The sequence below is a fragment of the Ipomoea triloba genome, chromosome 12, assembly GCF_003576645.1.
Source record: "Ipomoea triloba cultivar NCNSP0323 chromosome 12, ASM357664v1".
Lineage (NCBI taxonomy): Eukaryota > Viridiplantae > Streptophyta > Magnoliopsida > Solanales > Convolvulaceae > Ipomoea > Ipomoea triloba.
In genome coordinates this window covers 11,005,792-11,019,113 of record NC_044927.1, presented here as the reverse complement: position 1 = coordinate 11,019,113, position 13,322 = coordinate 11,005,792, and the positions used below count along the sequence as shown (strand labels likewise).

The 13,322-nt window shown below is 36.2% G+C and overlaps 2 protein-coding genes and 1 non-coding gene across 3 annotated transcripts; all 3 read left to right on the top strand.

Annotated features, from left to right (window-relative positions):
• Window positions 1-891: 891 nt before the first annotated feature.
• On the top strand, window positions 892-2,849 carry LOC116000042. Its single transcript, XM_031240046.1, has 2 exons — window positions 892-1,298; window positions 2,480-2,849. Exons 1-2 carry the CDS (start codon window positions 942-944, stop codon window positions 2,504-2,506), a joined length of 384 nt encoding a protein of 127 aa, XP_031095906.1. The 5' UTR covers window positions 892-941; the 3' UTR covers window positions 2,507-2,849.
• Window positions 2,850-6,169: 3,320 nt separating this feature from the next.
• Window positions 6,170-8,285, top strand: LOC116000147 (protein COBRA-like). The gene is made up of 4 exons (XM_031240181.1): window positions 6,170-6,305; window positions 6,418-6,500; window positions 6,988-7,444; window positions 7,934-8,285. Exons 1-4 carry the CDS (start codon window positions 6,230-6,232, stop codon window positions 7,984-7,986), a joined length of 669 nt encoding a protein of 222 aa, XP_031096041.1. The 5' UTR covers window positions 6,170-6,229; the 3' UTR covers window positions 7,987-8,285.
• A 2,976-nt stretch (window positions 8,286-11,261) lies between these two features.
• On the top strand, window positions 11,262-11,345 carry TRNAY-GUA. The gene is given in 2 exon segments: window positions 11,262-11,298; window positions 11,310-11,345. It is a non-coding gene; the product is annotated as a tRNA-Tyr (tRNA).
• Window positions 11,346-13,322: the final 1,977 nt, after the last annotated feature.

The window sequence follows — 13,322 nt, the reverse complement described above, 5'->3', positions numbered from 1 at the left end:
TGCATAATGCCAACAACAGTAAATCATGACCTTTCTCACTCAGAGTGGCGTGATGAATGCTCTCTTTGAGAAGTCCTAAAAGCCAGCTTGATGGTGTATGAACAATGGGGTGGTGTTACTGTGTATATTGACATATTTTCCCTGTAATCAGTATATTGTCTCTAATCTGTGTATTAGTGCTAATTTTAGAGTCTGACAGACTACTAATTTTTTTTCTCTATTAATTAAAGACTGTGACTGCTAATCTTATTGGTGTTTGATATTTTGTCACAGACATTTTTAAAACGATCTTAGGGTGTGTTTGGTAACCCGTAAAATGACTTCTGGAAAATATTTTCCGAGTTTTCTGTGTTTGGCAACATCCGGAAAATGTGGTCAACAGAAAATGTTTTCCGTTGACCAAGGAAAATCAGTTCATTTTTCCAGAAAATGACTTACGGAATTTTTTTCCGTAAGTCATTTTACGGAATCGCCAGAATAGTTGTTTCGTATGTTTTCGACCAAAACCAAGTCATATCACCCATGACCATGGACCAAGGACCATGGACCAAGTAGGTGGGGAAACCGCCGAAAACCTTTGCTACATTCCTTTTTAATTATTTTTATTTTTTTATAAATTCTATTTTTTATTAAATACCATTATTTTAATAACTATTATAATTTTTTATATTTTAAATAAAACAATTACAATGTTTAATTATACAATTCTATCCATTTTCTAGAAAATGAACCAAACACACAATGACAGTTTTCTTTAATACATCCAAACACTGAAAATGAAACTATTTTTCGAAAAATAACTCATTTTCCAGTTGAAGTCATTTTTCTGCTTCTCAAACCGAGCCTTAACTTCATTTCTTTGCCCCCCTCAAATAAAATCCGACAGTGTTCCTCCCAGTCTTGAGGAGAGAGAGAGAGCAAAGAGAAGGCGGCAAAAAGAAATGTTGAAATTTCTATCAAAGGTGAAAATTGAGTTCAATGCGATCGACCCGCGCATCGCGTCATGTATGGAGTTCTTAGCCCAATGCAACGCCCCAAAGGCAAAGGAGTCCAACCCGGCTTGTCAAATCCAGGTGAAGCGCCGCACCGATGACCACCTGCCACAGATCACTGTCACCTTCGTCAACGGCATCGAGCAAACGTATGATGCCACTTCTACCCCCGCCCAAAACATCCGCACCATGATTCTCGAGAAGGGGCAGTATCTCGAGACAGAGCAGATGTTCCGTGAAGCTGGCGAGAAGTGGCCCGTTGTTATTCCTGTAGAAGAGCTCAACCAACCATTCCTTGGAATCAAGGTTATTTTCTCTTTGCTTTTACTCCTTTCTATTGTTTTTATTTATTTTCTATTCTATTGCTTTTAACGGGACTGGACTGCTGCTTGTTTTTGAACGAGGCAAATCGTCGAATAGGTAGTATGCGTAGTGACTAAGGCAAATATTGCTCCTTTATTACAAATTTACAAAAAAAAATTAGTGGATGTATATCAGTTTATCATCGTTTTGTCAAAGATCATTCAATATAGAGTTAGAACTCTTGACAGTTCAGAGGTCTGCTTCATGGTCTGCAAAAGTATAAGAAGTATCATTCTTTGTTGAAGTAACTATATACTTAAGCCATAGCTATCATGGCACATTTAATGGTATAGCCTATTATTGTAAGGTTAAGGGCTCCTGGTAGACTAATCCCCTTTGTCTACTGTGTTTTTCTACTTGTAACTGGTCCTTTGTTTATATATGTCCATATTAGACCTGCATGTTGATAAATTGATAAGACACATGAAAGTGTTTTGAAGTCTGATGAGGATTTAAGTTGTAAACAATGTAAAGTTCTGGAAGCTTTTATTTTGCAGGTTGCATGTTTTTTGAGCTTGGCTTCCATTTTTGGTTTTTGTTGCTTGTTCAGTTACTCATGCTGGTTTCTTGATCTAATTCCTTAGGATTATAAAATGTGTTCTGCAAAATCTCCAATACTTCATTAAAAACCGTACTTTTTCATCACAAGGTTTCTTTTTTTTTTTTTTCCTGTGTGGTTTGGATAATCAATTATGGTAATCCATCACACCATCATACACGGCCTGCATGGATTACACTGAACATACTTACATATGCAAGCAATTTTCCCGTTTGAGTAGAATTGCATCTATCTTGATATCTGATCTTGAATTGCATCTATCTTGATATCTGATCTTTCATTTAGCAATATAATTGATGAATACACTTGGTTCCTCAGATATTAAAATGGACTTCGAAAGAACCATGAGGTGGCTAGTTGTGACCTTATGAATGAATCTAAAGCAATCCACTGGGTGTTTCAAGGATGTTATATCATGCATTCATGCATTACACAAATTTTCTGTCCATTACAGATAACATGTTAAAATTTTCAATGCTTTCATAGCACTAATACCTTCTTTTTTTTTTTTTTTTTTTTTTAAANTTTTTTTTTTTTTTTTTTTTTTAAATGCTTATATCTTCAGCCACGGAAAGCAGAAGAGAAAAAGTAGTGATTGCCATTGCAGATACTCTTTGCTTAGTCTTGGTCTTGGGTAACTCTGACAGTCAAGAAGATGATCCTTCAAAGGGGTGTAATTCTTGAGGATTAAGTGCTCTGGAGTGTACTATCTTCATTGCTTCAGAACATCCCCATTTCAGCATGCTTGTTTTGTGGAAATTTTCAACCTAAACAGTTTATTGCAGTGTCATGTAGGCTTGCTGCAATGTTGTGAAATGGTCAAACAATCATCCTTGCTTTTCTTTCTCAGCCTAATTGTATTTGTGTATAACAATGATATCTTTTTGGCTGTTACCATGATAATAAACTAATATGGCCCCTTAATTTTTATTTTACAATTCTCTACGGCACTAAATCTTTTTGGATAATGTGTAGTTCAATTACCAAATGTCAGCTTAAGTAAGCTTTTTAGTGAGATGGAACACATCTTTCCATTCTCAGAACACAAATAAAAGGCAAGCTATTTTCTTGAAAATTCTTATAAGATTTTTAGAAAAAATTAACATTTTCAATAAGTTTTAACAAGATTTTATTGGTTCCATTGAAATTCATTAGTGTTTTAGTTGGTTTTAGAGGAGATGGAAGACTTTCTTGTGCGCAAAGTGAGATTCAACTGATTAGAGGTGATGAAAACTCCTATGAAGTGAGATTTTGTCAATTAGAGAAAATGAAGACTCCCGCAAAGTGAGGTTTTGATAAGCCACGAATGACTTATATATATATGCTTCCTATATGCGGGTTTGATAAGCCATGAATGACTTGTATTTATGCTTCCTATATGCTTGTTTTTGCTCAAATGTTAGGTAAAAGATGGTGGAACAATGTTTAATTTGGTGTGTTTTTTTTTATTTATTGAAGGAAGAAAAGACCGAGTGATGGTACAAACAAGCATTAAATGAGGTTAATCTTGGGAGAAAGCGAGGCATTAAGGAACGAGGCAAGGACCCGAAGGCACGGGGGAACGAAGGAGCAAAATGGTAGCGTGAAGGTGCCTTGAGGAGCTCACATTGGCACTCACACCGTGAGTGCTAGTGTGAGTTCGCGACTGGGTCTCTGATCAGGAGACTCGGTGTGAGTGCTAGCTTAATTGTGCTAATCAAACTCTGATCCCTGAGCCTTACGTTGGCACTCACACTGTGAGTGTCAACGTGACTTTCAATGATCAAAATCTGATCACTGAGACTCACGGTGGGACTCACATCGTGACTCTTCGTCTAGTGAACTACGATTTGGCACGATTTTCAAACCATATACAAACCATATATATATATATATATATATATATATATAGCAACTGGCGGTTATTTTCTTTCTTCTTCTAGTTTTTACTTCTGTCTAGATTTTTCTCCATAGAAACTCTCCCAAACATTTTCTACATTGTAATCCATTAACATTTGGGTGATCTAGAGGAAGATTTCACTTTGTATTTGCAAGTAAACATCAAATTTCAAATTTGTCTTTCAATTCTACTCATCAAGCTAAGTTCTTCAATTTCAGTTTTTGTAACGTTATTTAATTGTGACTTGATTTCAATGTTTATTACTTCAATTGTTTCTTTGATTTACAATTCAATCATGAGTAGTTAAACATCTCTAGGTATTTGGATTGACTTTCATTGTATGGATGCTATGTTAATTGAGGTTCTGAAAACTAAGTTGTGTAATGCATTGATGTTGAATTTGATTGTGATATTGACGAATTGCATAGACTCTTGTTTAATTAGGGCCTAGTTATGCAAGAGGTGGAAGGATTCAGTGTTTCTCCTATGAGAATAGGGTCTCACCATAGCCTCACATCTCGCATTTCCATCTCACATTTGAGAAAAGGGGGTTGGAAGAAATGAGCACACAAAGTGTTGTTTAATTGCCTCATCTAGCCTAGTTACCATGAGAATGGAACTTTGGATTAGTTTGATAGTCCAATTAGCCACGAGAGTAGTGGCGTTGGCATTTATACCATTTCCACAAGTTTGTCGTTGGGCATTACATAGCTTAGACCTAAAACACCAAGAGCATATATGCAAAGATTGTTTAATCCAACTCCCTCTTCGTTAGTCACTGCTTTTATTATATACTTGCTCTTTCATTTATTTGTCAACTATGCAATCCTTTTGTTTCCTTTGAGTTAGCTTTCAAACACTCAATGCACTTGGGTTTAACCCCTCTCTACTAAACTCTTCTTATAGCATGTCCTTGAGGACGATATTCTACTTTCATCACCACTAAACACCAACTTTCAAGGTTTGACCAATCAGAAGAGATAACGACCCCACTCGGGTGCTGTTAGGGCTACTCAAAGAAAAGAAATATAGGAAAAAGTGTCAAATAGACCATTGAACTTTTACACATTGTGTAATTGAACTATCGAATATAAAACGTGTGCAATTGGACTATTAAAAACTTAAAAATTGTGCAAATAACATTTTTTTACAAGTTACTTCTAAGTTTTCCTTGAATATGATGTCATAATGTCAAATTATATATTAAAATTATTGTAATTATTATTTTTAATAATTACGCGCTACCCATCAACCCTTTTCTGAGCTCAACCCCCCATATCCAACAATATGCATGTTCATTCCTATTTCAGTTCATTCAAAGTGAATAGAATCAAATTTTGGTGGATAGAAAGTAGACAAAATTTTACTCCCTATGTCTCATTTTATGTGTCCTAATTAATATTTATTGGTCAAACCAATTCTTTATTCTTTGTTTATTTTATTTAGTAGTTTTTTTTACTTAATTTTAAATTTGACTTTTTGTGTTTAATAATACTTTTAATATAGTTTCTAAATATATGAATTTTGTATATTAATACTAAACTTGATATTATGAAAAATTAAACTAAAAATAATTTCAGTCAAACCTCGTTAATCGAACCAAATACATAAAATGGAACCGATGGAGTATTTTTTAAATTGAGAAAAAATAAGACGGATTCTCATAAACTTTTGATGGACAAAAATCCACAAAATTCTAGTTGGGAAAAAGAAGACTAAAAGACAATGAAAAAAAAAACAAAAGAAAAGAAGCTTATTCCTCAAACAACAAAGACAACCAAGAAAGGGTGGCAGAAATAAACCAAAAAGTCTGAAGGTGCATTCTTAATTAAACTAATGTTAACCCTTGCTGGCCGGATATCTTGCTTTCTTGCATCTTCGTCACGTCAACCATGTCCGCCCTCATGTTTGACTTTCCACTACTTATTATAATCCTCACACTGCCGCTACCGAAGTTTGTTCGAACTTTAGCTTGATCTCTTCTCCCAAATACTGCATACTATACTAGTGAATTAATTAAGTCCGAACGAGCAACAATAACAGAAATTCTAAAATTACAGCTCACGCCGGGACTTGAAATTCTACAATCTCATAAATTACATTTTAATTAAAATTTTAAATGTAAGATTAATTGTCGCAAACAAATGAAAATTAAGAATGTAATATTTTATAAATTAAAAAATATATATAACTAAATATAATAATGCCGCAATAATGATTAATTAAATTAATATTTGCCCTTTTTCAAAAAAAAAAATTAATATTTGCCCAATTCTAAAATTACAGCACATGCCTGGGACCTGGAATTCTACAATCTCATAAATTCAAACATGACAGCTTCGTGTTCTAAGTCAACTTGATCAAGTCTTTAAAGAATGTGTCTCCATTTGCCAATAATGGAGTACTGTATTTCAATTCCTTCTTCTAATTTTGGAGATGGGCTTTTCCAGGTCTATACTACTATTACTAGTGTTGGCCTTCTTCATTTGCTGCTTCAGCTTCTCATCTGCTGGTAATTGTAATTACTTTATTTCTACTGTAATGTGCAATGCACTATCATCTTCTTTGTGTACTTCCAATTTTATTTCCCTTTTGACATTTTTCCATTTTTGCATCTCTCCCAGATGCTGCCAGTCATGATCTTAACCATGGTGGAAACATCACCATAAACTGGGATGTCATCTCCTGGACACCTGATGGCTACGTTGTAAGCTCATCTACATTTTTTCTGTCAACTTAAGTATATCCCATCAGTTTAATCTTTTAGTTAAACATATTTTCAATTTTTTCAAATAAATCTAAAGATTTGTTTTCATCCTCATGTTTGTTAGCTCATCATCTTGTATTTCAATCACTGTTGTAAAATCTGCCTAGGCGCCGGCCGGCGCTAGGCACCCCTAGGCTAATGGGATCTTACTCTTAGGCAGGCATTAGTTGGCCAGCCAATTTGTCGGCCCACTAGGCAGTCTAGTTATGTGCCCAAGTGGGATAACTTGACGTTTGAGTCGGCCAAACTCAGCCCCCGACTAGGCGCCCTAAGCGCTTGAGTCAGCTAACTCGGCGCCCAACTCAACCGAATGTTTTATATTTTTTTGAGTGTACACTGTTGTGCTTTTCTTAATATTATTACTGGCCCATCTTGGCGCTAGGCACCCTAGGCGCCTAACTAACATTGCAATTGTGAAATTTGACAGGCCGTTGTGACCATATATAACTATCAGAGGTTGAGGAAGATCCGAGAACCAGGTTGGACATTGGGATGGAGATGGGCAAAGTACGAGGTGATATGGAGCATGATGGGAGCTCAAACAACAGAGCAAGGAGATTGTTCCAGATTCAAAGGAAACATCCCACATTCCTGTCGGAGGGCTCCGGAAGTTGTGGACTTGCTGCCCGGTACTCCCTACAACCAACAGGTAGCAAATTGCTGCAAAGGAGGGGTGCTTAGCTCGTGGGGATCTAGAGCCGCCGTGAGTGAATTCCAACTCTCTGTTGGGGAAGCCGGAACCACCAATAAAACAATGAGGCTGCCCAAGAATTTCACCTTTGAAGCGCCGGGGAGTGGCGGAGGATATGCTTGTGGAGCCGCCAAAATCGTGAGGCCTACAAGATTCGTGACCCCAGATGGGAGAAGAGTCACACAGGCTATGAGTAAGTTTCTCATATAAATAATTTTTGACCGAACCCAAAAATAAATGTTTCCCTAGCTTTATCACATTCTAAAGAAGCAAGGTGCACGTGTTGGCCTTTCAATCCCTTAGCCACCTGGTGTTGGACTTGACCTTTCATCGACCTCCCTCAACAATTCCCTTCAATTCTTCCTAGCCATCGGGTGCTGGAATTGTCGGTCATAACTGTGCAGTTTTAGTGACTTGACTTTGATACTAATAGTTAGATCAAACGCTTACCAGTACACAAAAAATTATAGGCACAACTTTATTTCTTGATATTGTCACATTTTTTAGAGTCTTGGTGATGAACTTAGCCCTACAAATGTCTGTGATTCTGTCCAACAATTTCTTAGCCACTTGGTGTTGGATTTGCCCGTTCATGGACCGCTGCCAAACATTTTTATTAATTACTTTTTTTTTTAAAAAACATTTTTATTAATTACTTGATTATGGTTTCTGTGAATGGCAGTGACATGGAAGCTGAGTTGCTTGTACTCGAACAAATCTCCAAAAGTGGCATAATATGCCCCTCGTCATCCTCTTTCAAAACAAAATGCTCCAGAAGAAGCCTCGTAGCTAGAGGGCTATATATATATATATGTTCCTCATAGTTTTGTGCACTTCAGTTCAGTTCTGTTATGTTCCATTGATAATTATGAATTTGCTTAATCGCTTGTGGCCTGTTGGCGTGAAATAAACCCACTACTGCAACGGTTGTGGATTTGTAATAAAGTATTGACTATTAAAAAAATGGCTGGGTTGAATATGTTATTCTACTTTTAGCGAATGCGTCATTAGATATTTCAACGGAATTTTTAAAATTTTGTAGTGTATTATATGCATTTTAGATGTTTTAATGCAATTCAGGCTTGGCCAAGTAGTATAGTTAGGGTGTGTTTGGTTCATGGTTTGCATATCAGGAATGAGAGTTAAAATCATAGTTAGTGTTTGGTTACAAATTTATTAAAAACAAGTATCATTCCATATTGTACTATTGCTTCTATTACCGCGCCCACCAAGACTCAAACTCATGACCACTCATTTGGGAAAGTCACTTCAAGTTACTAGACCACAAGATTATTGTCTCTTATTGGTAATATGATTTTTAAGGTTGGATTAGTGTTTTTAGTTTTTTGTTTAGATTTTTTTTTTGTTTATATTGGTGTTTGGATGTTATTATATTAGGATCAATTACCGTGATTTTTTTAATTTTTTGTATTTTTAAAACCTTTATTCCCATTATATGTGACGGTAAAAATGGTTACCGGATAATATTGATAAGTAAAGTACAATAGTTGAGTATAATAGTGTTTGTGTGTAAGAAAATTAGAGACCCCCATCTCCATTACAAGGTTCATTCTTTATACTGAAGGTGCAACGACTCTTCTTCTTGTGAGTGTAACGGACTCGGGTAATAATGGTGGGAGGAGTAATGATGGGGAGGTACTGAGTAATTCCTCTCTTCAATGTGTCGGAGTAATGCACTGTTATGTGATTGTTTGACTTCCTCGTGACAGCTTGCTTTGCCTCTAGTGGTTCCGGTTTGAGTGCTTCCCCAATTATCCTGTCACCAGCCCCCCGCGCTCCAAGTTGAGAGCGTAGTAGAGTCAACTAAGGATTAATGATAGTGCAAATTTGTCATTTATCGAGTATCATATGCTTCAGGCGTAGAGAAGCGAGACGAATAAGTTTTGTTTTTTGTTTTTTGTTTTAATAATAAAAATTATTTATTTTTTAAGCCTTAGCCAGCCGTGGCCAAGGCACCGCCTCGGCCAAACGTGGCAGAGGCCCCGCCTCGGCCGATTGTGGCCGAGGTGGCCTCGACCAACATTGGACCGCTTCCTTCCGAAACGAAGTCACCCGAAGAAAATAGGGTGACCTGACATTTATATATGTATATCCAGTGTGCTTGGATAATTGGATGGTCGATGGTGTGTAATTGTGATTTGAAACCGTGTTGATACTCGGCTTTGCGTGTGCAGAGTGTTATCAAAAGATTTGTTGGCGTTACTTGATAGGTGTCAAAGATACCTAAGGAAAAGGGTCTATTATTCGGGGGATGTTTTGTGTTACTTAATGCCTTTTTCTGAAGCAATTCGTGATATATATGCTCTAATGTGCTAACACTTGCAAGAGTTCTATCAATTGGTATGTTTAGAAGGATTTGAGTAGGTTCGGGATTGCGACTCGGGCCCAAGAGTGGATGAGGAGCTAGCTAGAAGACAGAGCGATAATGTGCCTTTAGCCTCCCTAGGTATCCTAATGTCAATTCAATCCAAATCATAGATAAATGAGTGCAAGAATCGGGGTAGCAGCAATCCAATCCGTTCTTTTACTTGTAATCTTTGAATCGTGTCTTACAATTGCCTTTGGCTTACTCATGAATTCTTTCTCTCCTTGCTTCAATTGCCTTTGTGCTTAAGTAAGGTGCTTGTTCTTTTCAATTTGCCATCCTCTCGAGAACGACACTCGGGAAATTTTTACACTTCCATCACACCACTGCAATCTAGTTCATCATTACCCCCGAGTGTTATCATTCTCAAAGGAGGTCAAATTGGAAGTATCGTTTAACTCTTAGTCTATGGAATGCCTTGCGGCTTCCTCATTCGCCTCATCACGAACATTCAACCAATAAAAGAATTGTAGTTGTAGTTTTGAACAAATCAAAGAACAAATATGAAATAAATCGAACAAAGCTAGGGAATGAATTGTGAGTAATCATGATGCCTCATTGTGTATCTAATGCATAGGAGAATTAGCTTGTGTGGTTAGTTATTCCTAGGTGACTTGCTATTACCTTTCACGGTTGGTCTACTAGGAACTCTCTAGCTTTGGAGTGCTTTTAGGCAACCAAGAGACGTGAAGTCATTTTTACAAACACTTTGCCTATATCACCTTACCTATTCATACTTCTCAAGTCTAAAATAGGAAATCACAATTGATTGGAGCTACATCAAGCCTAGCAACCGGGAATCAAAAATCCATAATGATCAAGTTTAAGCATCGGGAAAACCTTTTCACACCATTTAACCAAGCATGCAATCCAATTTTGGGTTCACCTTCTATTTTGAAAGGGCCTTCACGCCGATCCCACTAGTAACCGGAAGATAAATTTAACTACTCAAGAGTATGCATAATGAAAATATAAGTTAGCCCTTTAAACATTTTACACGTAATTTGTCCTTGTAAAATTAGTTAGGTTTGATCGTTGAAGATATGCAATGCGAGTAGTAAATAAAGGAGAGAGAGAGAGATTTTATAGTGGTTCGACTAACGCAACCTACTCCACTCTTCTCCTTGAAACTCCTAAGGATGATTGCACTATCCCTTAGTATGTATAACAAGGACGTCCAAGCATTGAACACCAAGTTGGCCTTGAACTTCACTAGGTTTTTTGACAAACACAGTATACTCCGCCTCTTTCTACTTCTACCAAGTAGAGATTACAAAGTTTGAAGAAAAAGTTTCTTCTTTCTCCAACTAAGATCATGGCTTTGAGAATCTTGATCTTCACTAATCAGCAGCACAAGCCTCTTGTGATCTGAATATTGAACTTTGAGCTTTTTCTCTCTCACTAGTCATTAGAAGTGAATGCTAAATAGTTTGCGAATAGAGTTGTCCATTTACTTCATAGGAAAGTTGTATTCACAGTTGATGGTAAAGAAATGAGGTTTATCCCTCTGGCATATCTTATTGATGTATTCTATATGTGCAAGTGCCGAATTGACTCAATCACGTGCCACATTAAAACTTGATACTGCTATACATAAAAACCAGTTCGAGCTTCAAATATGTATCCGACCTTAGCTCAGTTGGTAGAGCGGAGGACTGTAGTTGGTGCTGTAATCCTTAGGTCGCTGGTTCGAATCCGGCAGGTCGGATTTTCCTTCTTTCTGTATATTTTCGTTCATCCTAAACAACTTCGAAACAAAATAAGACAAATCGGATTTTCCTTCTTTCTGTATATTTTCGTTCATCCTAAACAACTTCGAAACAAAATAAGACAAAAGATCGCCGTTGACAAGGATCGAACCCGGGTCACCCGCGTGACAGGCGGGAATACTCACCACTATACTACAACGACATTTGCTTTTGGTCTTAAAACCCAAATACTTAACTTATAAAACATATCAGTTTACAATCACATTCGGCATCATTAAGACATTAACCTGACCACACAAATGATACTGGGTGGCGTGGTGATATGGCGACACGAAACATAATACACCTGTCATATCTACTATCTATTTAGTATACTAACTAGTATTTTTCCCGTGCGAAGCTAAGTAGATTTACATAATTTTAGAAGTATTATTTTAATGTTAGGATACTAAGTAGATTTAGTTTTATTAAAAGTTCAGTATATCTATTCAATGTAATATTTAATATTTTTAAAAGTATAATTATGTTGTTATTATGTCCGGTCAAAGATCTTGTGGTCTAGTGGCACCCGATTGCACTCCCACATAGGAGGGGGTGGGTTACATTGTAACAGAGTCAATCGTTTTTGAGATACCGATGAAAAATTGAAAATCGTGGAGACACTAAGAAAATGTAAATTCATTTTGAAGTAAATTAAATATGAATGTTTAATTAATTTTTTTTTTTTGCAATTTTATTAAAAGTTTAATACAAAGTATTTAAAATTATAAATTATTAAAAACATCATAGATCATATACAAAGTATATACTTTATTGACTTAGCTCTATAATTCATAAATAATGAAGGAAGTTGTTTTTATATTTAACAGAGCTTATTAGATTTGAGTTTTATCCAAATTATAGGCTAAGCAATTAAAAACTATTAATGTCATTAAATTTCATATGTATTCACTTGAAATTTTTTTTATTTTATAATTATATTGATTTGGTATGATAAAATCATGAATATAGATATTTTCAATAAAAATTATAATTGATATTTAAGATGAATAATTACTACAATTTAATAAAATCAGTACTCTAAAAATTTAATAGATAAATAATTAAAAAATTGTATATTTCAACCCCATGTTTGAGTTTTTTTTTTTTCAATTATTATGCTAAAATATTAATATAATTAAATTTCATATATATATAATTATATATATATATATATATATATATATATATATATATATATATATATATATATATATATATTGAAAACATTAAATTTCATATATGAAAAGGAAATATTAACTCCACGTCTCCACCCCACCATTTCTTCCGCCACTCGCTCAACGACCAGCACGCCGCCGCGAATGACAATATGAACTCCGCCCCACCATTTACCGAAGTTGTTTTCTGGCGTCTGGCTGGGCAGAATGTACTCTCCGGTGGTAACTTGCATGGAACTGGGTTGGTCTCTGGCATCTCACGACCGTTCATTGAACAGAGACCGATTGTCTCGTGGTTGACAGCCTTAGCTTGAAGTTTGCATTGGCGTCTCTGCAATCAATGTTGGGCGGTGCAATAATTATTACTCCAACATTAATTTCAAAAGCAGCTTTGCATCATTTATGGGGCGGTGCATTATTATGTATAGGAAATACCAATTGTGTTTTAATGCTTTAGTGTATATTCCGTCGATTCCTTAGCATCAGCCATGACAGAGGAATCTCACCCCAAAACCGAACCACAATAGACGTTACTGTCTCCGTCGACGCTGTTTCTCCGACTTCCATTACCGATGCATCGTAGCAAAAAGTGTCACCGGCCACTAAGCTCCCTTCCAGGCCTCTCAAAATCTGGAAGCTTTCCCCTTCCGCCACCGCGACGGCAGTGCAGAGCTCCGGTCTAGTGTTAGGAATTATTTTTTGGTTGTTTTTGTCTTGCTGTTGTTTTCCATTTTCGAGGGTGGAGACCTCCAGAAAAGA

Excerpts from the sequence above, each read along its gene's own strand:
- LOC116000042 (XM_031240046.1), top strand. The coding sequence starts at position 942 with ATGTTGAAATTTCTATCAAAGGTGAAAATTGAGTTCAATGCGATCGAC. Across the intron at positions 1,299-2,479 it reads AACCATTCCTTGGAATCAAG|CCACGGAAAGCAGAAGAGAA; the intron begins GTTATTTTCTCT and ends TTATATCTTCAG.
- LOC116000147 (XM_031240181.1), top strand. The coding sequence starts at position 6,230 with ATGGGCTTTTCCAGGTCTATACTACTATTACTAGTGTTGGCCTTCTTC. Across the intron at positions 6,306-6,417 it reads CTTCAGCTTCTCATCTGCTG|ATGCTGCCAGTCATGATCTT; the intron begins GTAATTGTAATT and ends CATCTCTCCCAG. Across the intron at positions 6,501-6,987 it reads GGACACCTGATGGCTACGTT|GCCGTTGTGACCATATATAA; the intron begins GTAAGCTCATCT and ends GAAATTTGACAG.